Consider the following 5,869-nt stretch of genomic DNA (forward strand, 5'->3'; position numbering starts at 1 on the left):
TTCCCTTTAATTTGACATTTTCCTCCTTTGTGTCAGCAGAGCCGTGGTGAGCATTGCAGTTGTTTGGGGAGGAAACGCCACGAAAGGCAACACTTCCAATAAAATCTTCCCCCCACTGTTCCCAGAACAAGCTCAGGGCACTGGTGGTGTCTGATGATGTAAAATGGGATAAAACAAGGGATAAGCTCCACAGTCTGGAGTTTGGATACTCGCAGTATTCCCTGAGATCATGGAATATCCCAGCTTGGGAGGGACCCACAGGGATCATCAACGTCTGATTTCTGTGATAGTGGAAAACATCAGAAAATCCCTGTGGATTTATGGTGTCAGATCAGCTCAAATTCACTTGTAAAAGTGACTCCACTGTAGCCCTGTGATGACACCAAAGCATGAAAGCTCAGGAGGAAATATTTTGGAAACAATCTGAAATCTCCTATTAAACAAGGGAATAATTACAATTTTTTAATTCCCATCTAATTTTCCATAATGCTACAGGGGTAATGAAGATGACTCAATACAAAGCTTTCCTTGATGCTTAGAGAAATGGAAACACCTTTTTTTGCTAAGGGAAAAGAATAATTAAAGCTTTCAGAGAGGCAGCACAGGGAAGCTCAGCTGGCTGGCTCCTGAGGCACCAGGGCGCTGGGGATGTGCTCCCACCTGGTTTCCTGGGAATGATGTGGGTCCCTCCCAGCTCGGGATATTTTATGGTGCTGCAGGGCAAGCACTGGGTGGGTCCAGTTTCCTCTTTGAGGAGTGAAATGCTGATTTTCATCAGGGGTTTGGTGCCACAAAGGTGCAATTCCCTGAGCGTCCCGTTTGTGCCCCAGGACCAGGAGCGCGCGGACAAGCTCCAGAAGCTGCAGGCGGAGAGGGAGGAGAAGGGGAGGCTGAAGGAAGAGGCAAAAGCTGCCAAAGAACGAGCCAAGGAGGAGGCGAAGAAGAGGAAAGAGGAAGAGAAGGAGTTGAAAGAGAGAGAAAGGAGGGAAAAGAAAGAAAAGGAGGAGAAGGAGAAAGCTGAGAAGCTGCGAGTGAAGGAGGAGAAGCGCAAGGAGAGGCAGGAGGCTTTGGAGTGAGTGCCTGGGGTCGTGCAGCTCCCGAGGGTCCCTGTGCTGATTTCCCTGCCCGCCTGGGCTGGCCCTCCCAGAGGCTGCCCCGCTCTGGCAGCGCGGGCCGGGGCTCACAGGGTGGCTTTGAGATGCTTGAGGGACTCTGTGCCCCCCCGTCCCAGCAGTGCCTTCTGCTGTCCTGCTGCACTGAGCTCCCCTTCGTGCCCTGCCTCACCGGTGCTGAGCAGTCTGTGCTGGCACCAGGGCCCTGCTTGTTGAGGAGGTTGCCTGTAACTCGGTAATCCCATCCATTTCCTGGTATCGAGGGAAACTTGAGGCAGCCTATTAATTTTGTGGCTAAAATGGGTCAATATTTGCTCTAGAAGGAATGAACAAAGTCTTCCCTACCCTTCATTAAGTGTGGTCCTTGGCTGGATTGACAGATGATCCTCGTGGTGGGGTCTGGGTCAGGGTCTGGGGCTTCCCACCTCTTCCTCAGTGCAAGTAAACCCTTCCTGGTGGGTGACAGTTCACATGATCTTTGTTTTCAAGGGCAAAACTTGAGGAGAAGAGAAAGAAAGAAGAGGAGAAACGGTTAAAGGAGGAGGAAAAGGTAAAAATGCTTTCTCTGGCTTGTCTCTCAATTCCTCTGCCGGGGTGAAATGGTGTTGGTGGTGCCAGCTGGGTCCTTTGGGGTGCAGCCTGTCCCCCCTGACCTGCTGGGGCTGCTCCATCCAGATGTTTTTCCCACCTGTTGGTTCCTTTGCTTTTACCCTCTCAAGTGTTTTCTGTGTGTGTTTCTGAATGCCCACAAATGAACTCTCCCCTGGCAATGGCATTGGAACCCTGGCTGTATTAGGGAAGACAATGAGAGGTTTTGTTGAGTCACAGGAGCTGGTGACTGCCTGAACTTTGCTTTGTGCCTCGCTGCATTTGAAGTTGAGTCATGCATGAGCTCACCTTGAATTCCAAAGCTTTGTCCTACCTCTGTGTTGACAGTTTGCATTTGGGTTCTCGTTTCAGCGCATTCATGCACAGAAAGCAGAAATCACCAGGTTCTTCCAGAAACCAAAGACTCCACAAGCCCCGAAGGTGAGGGATTGCTGTGCCTGTGTGTGTTGGTCTCTCACAGCTGTTTGTAACAAATACCCTGATTTCCTTCTCAGCTGCCCCCTACAGCTGCTTAGGTGGACAAAGCACTAGTTTTTCTTAATTTCCTGGTCCCAAAGGTGTAAAGGATTTTAAGAAAAAGGCCAGAGCAGAGACTACAGAAGACATTTGTGTTGGTTTAGTAAAACTCTCAGCTCTTGTCTTCTGCATTGCCTGGAAGATCTGCTGGAGTCTTGGACAGGAAGGGCTTAACCTAAATCTTCACTTAACCTAAATCTTCACCTCAGACTGCACCTCAACAGCAGGTGCTTCCTCAATGTGTTGGTGCTGCAGCTTCTCAGTGTCCAAGCCCTCACATTCCTCACTTGATGTTTCAGACCCTTGCTGGCTCCTGTGGGAAGTTTGCTCCTTTTGAAATTAAGGAGAACATGGTCTTAGCCCCCCTCAGTCGTGTTGCCCTGGATCCAGACTACCTAGAGCAGCTGGATAAGCTCCTGCATGCCCAGAATGGGGAAGTTTCTTTCTTGAGGGATCTAAAGTGTCGTAAACCACGAAAAACTGGGCCCACTTTGGTCAGTGACAGCAGTGACAGTGTGAACAGGTCAGTCTGGGCTTGGGGCTTGCTTTGCTTCTATTTTTATGAAATGAGCTGCAGAGGGGGTTTGAGGGAGTGATTGAAGTGGAGAGGAGGGAAAGCTGGAGCTGCTCTGTGAGGCCTGAGCCACCTCCCCCTGTGTTCCCAGTGACGTGGTGGTGGTGGATAACTGCCAGACAGATGCTGTTCCTGAGAGGGAGAAGTTTGGCAGGATGAAGCTGCTGCAGTTCAGTGAAAATCACCGCCCTGCCTACTGGGGCACCTGGAACAAGAGAACCTCCCTGATCCGTGCCAGGAATCCATGGTCCAAGGACACTGTAAGCACCTCAGCCTGCTGGGATTCTTTCTCTCTTTAGAAGTGAATGTGCTTGGCCAAGTTCTCTGCTTCCCTGGGGCCATTTGCACGTTCCCTCAGCTCTGAAACCCCAGGCTGGGTTTGGTGTGGCTCTCTCCAATGAGCGACAGGAGTGGCATGTTGGCATTTCTTGCAGAAACTGCTGGACTATGAAGTAGACAGTGATGAAGAGTGGGAAGAGGAGGAGCCAGGGGAAAGTCTCTCCCATAGTGAAGAGGTGAGGATCCTGCATGCTGGAAAATTCGGGACCCAACTGCACTTGGCAGCGTAACTTCTAATCCATTTATCTGTAGGATGATGAAGAGGAGGGAGAGGATGAAGATGAGGACGATGGGTTTTTTGTACCCCATGGGTACCTATCTGAGGATGAAGGTGTGACAGAGGTAAGGCAGCTGGGTGTCCCTGAGCTTCCATCTCTGTTTCCAGTGAACCGTGCAGTGTCAATATTGGCGGGGGGGGACAGCTCATGGTCCTGGCAGGGCTGGGCTCCCCGAGGCCTGCACGGTTCAGGAGCCCTGTGTGGCTTAGGGAACACAAGGCACAGCTGGCTTTAAAAAGCTTTTTTTTTTTCCTGGCATGGGTGTAACGAGTCCTTTGTTCCCTGTGGCTGCAGGAGTGTGACCCAGAGAACCAGAAGGTTCGTCAGAAACTGAAAGCAAAGGAGTGGGACGAGCTGATAGCCAAGGGGAAGAGGTTCCATGTCCTGCAGCCTGTGAAGATTGGCTGTGTCTGGGAAAGGGCAGCAAAGGACACCAGCACCAACACGGACCTGAAGGTGCTCCAGCAGTTCACAGCCTGCGTCCTGGATCCACCCGTGGCAGAGGAGGAGCAGCAGACACAGAAATGTAGCAAAAAAAGAGCAAAAGATCAGCAAAGTAAGTCCTGAAGGGCTAAACAGAACTTCCACACTGTTGTACTGTGCTTTGGAGGGAGTAGGGGGATTACTGAGTGTCCAATTCAGAACAACCTGTTTCTGACAAGTCTGGAATCCAAGGAATCTCTGAGAGCTCTTGGAAAGGAGTTTTCTGGCAGTGCCTCTCCAAAACTCTTGCTCTGGGCAATCTAGGAAATAAAGCCAACAAGACTTGAGCAAGCTCAGATTTAGGATGAGCTTGAGCCTGTTTATTGTTTGGGGGAGAGGGTTTGGTTTCTGTGCTGGGTTCCAGCCCTGAGCTTCTCCTGCACCTGATTAACACAAGGGTGTGAATAACTCACATAAAGGCTCAAAACAGGGGTGAGGATTTCACTCCAGGGTGTTGTTGTTATTGGGGGTGAGTTTTCTACATCACATTTAGCTGCTGTTACAGTCATGGGAGCCCAGAGTGGTTGGGGTTGGGAGGGGCCTTTAAGATCATCCAGTTTCTGCCATGGGCAGGGACACCTTCCACTTGCTCCAAGCCCTGTCCAGCCCGGCCTTGGACACTTCCAGGGATGGGGCAGCCACATCTCTAAAACCAACCCCCTGTTTTCCCCCTCTGGAGTGACCGTGCTGATTGATGTCCCCCTGGCTTTGCCAACCTTTAACCGGCTCTGTGCCCCCTTTGCCCCCGCAGTCCTCGGCCACCTCCTGCCGCTGCTGCACGGGAACGTGCACGGGAGCAAGGTGATCATCCAGGAGTTCCAGGAGTGCTGCCGGCAGGGACTGTTCAGTGACGTGACCGCGGGCGAGGGCAGTGACGGGAGCCCGTCGCGGCCGCAGACCCCGGGCGGGGAGGACAGCGGGGTCCCCTCCAAGGCCAGGCTCAAGAGGATCATTTCCGAGAACTCTGTGTACGAGAAGAGGCCCGAGTTCAGGATGTGCTGGTACGTGCACGCCGAGGTGCTCCGCAGCTTCGGGCAGGAGCACCTCCCTGTCCCCTGCCAGTGGAACTACGTCACCCAGGTGCCCTGCGCGGGGAAGGACGAGGTGGGCAGCGTGCCAGGCGTGGCCGTCCTGCAGCCCACCCCCCTGTCAGCCAAGAGGAAGGCCATGGGAAGCATGTCCATCACGAAGTTCATGAAGAGACCTCGGGGTGCTGAGCAGGTGAGTTCCTGGCGGGGTGTTCTTCCCCAGGAGGGAGTGCTGGGAATGGGGCTGGGGGTGTTCGCACGCTGGGCTGGCCCCCAGCTCGGCCTGTTAACTACAGACCCTGTCCTGCACACCAGAGGACCCCTTTGATGGGGCAAGAAGCGAAATGATGTGACTGAAGAGATGGGTTTCTTTTGTGTGTCTGCAGCTTGGACTCTGTTCCATTTGAAACGTTGCTCTCCTGCTGTTCTTCCATTCTCTGCTATTTGGCGGTGATTGCATCCAAGCTGTGAATAGCTGGAGTGGCTGCTTGGCCTTGGTCTTACAGCTGTGTGTAATTTGTGTGCAGGTTTTCTGTGTGCCTGTGGCTGCCAGATGTACAGCTCGAGCTGATGACTTACAGCAGTTGCATGTGAACGGATTAAATGTGGTTCCCAAGAGCTGCAACTGGCCCCAGAACAATCTGTAAAGTCTCCAGCTCGTCCTGACACACATAAAGCTGAGTTTCAAGAGCTGGTTTAAAAATATAATAATTCATAGGGGTAAAATGAGATGGAATTGCAGTGGTTGCTGCTGGTGAGCTGTGTTGTGGTTTCCATGTTGTTGCTTCTGCTTTTCAGGGCAACCGCAGGTAGAGCCTGGTCATGGCTGAAAAATGGGATCATGGAATTCCAGAATGGTTTGGCTTGGAAGGGACCTTAAATCCCATCCAGTGCCACCCCTGCCATGGCAGGGGCACCTCCCCCTCGGCC

At 52.4% G+C, this 5,869-nt stretch overlaps 1 protein-coding gene across 1 annotated transcript in view; it reads left to right on the forward strand.

The window, feature by feature from the left end:
* CHAF1A (chromatin assembly factor 1 subunit A) overlaps positions 1–5,869 on the forward strand; it is a 13,862-nt gene that overhangs the window by 3,972 nt on the left and 4,021 nt on the right. Inside the window, exons 4-12 of the mRNA XM_008639932.2 lie at positions 831–1,072; positions 1,602–1,662; positions 2,073–2,141; positions 2,537–2,760; positions 2,903–3,071; positions 3,246–3,326; positions 3,403–3,492; positions 3,723–3,984; positions 4,663–5,132. Coding sequence (XP_008638154.1) covers positions 831–1,072; positions 1,602–1,662; positions 2,073–2,141; positions 2,537–2,760; positions 2,903–3,071; positions 3,246–3,326; positions 3,403–3,492; positions 3,723–3,984; positions 4,663–5,132 — 1,668 coding nt within the window. The remainder of the gene's footprint in view (positions 1–830; positions 1,073–1,601; positions 1,663–2,072; positions 2,142–2,536; positions 2,761–2,902; positions 3,072–3,245; positions 3,327–3,402; positions 3,493–3,722; positions 3,985–4,662; positions 5,133–5,869) is intronic.

The sequence above is a fragment of the Corvus brachyrhynchos genome, unplaced genomic scaffold (assembly GCF_000691975.1).
Source record: "Corvus brachyrhynchos isolate BGI_N302 unplaced genomic scaffold, ASM69197v1 scaffold158, whole genome shotgun sequence".
Lineage (NCBI taxonomy): Eukaryota > Metazoa > Chordata > Aves > Passeriformes > Corvidae > Corvus > Corvus brachyrhynchos.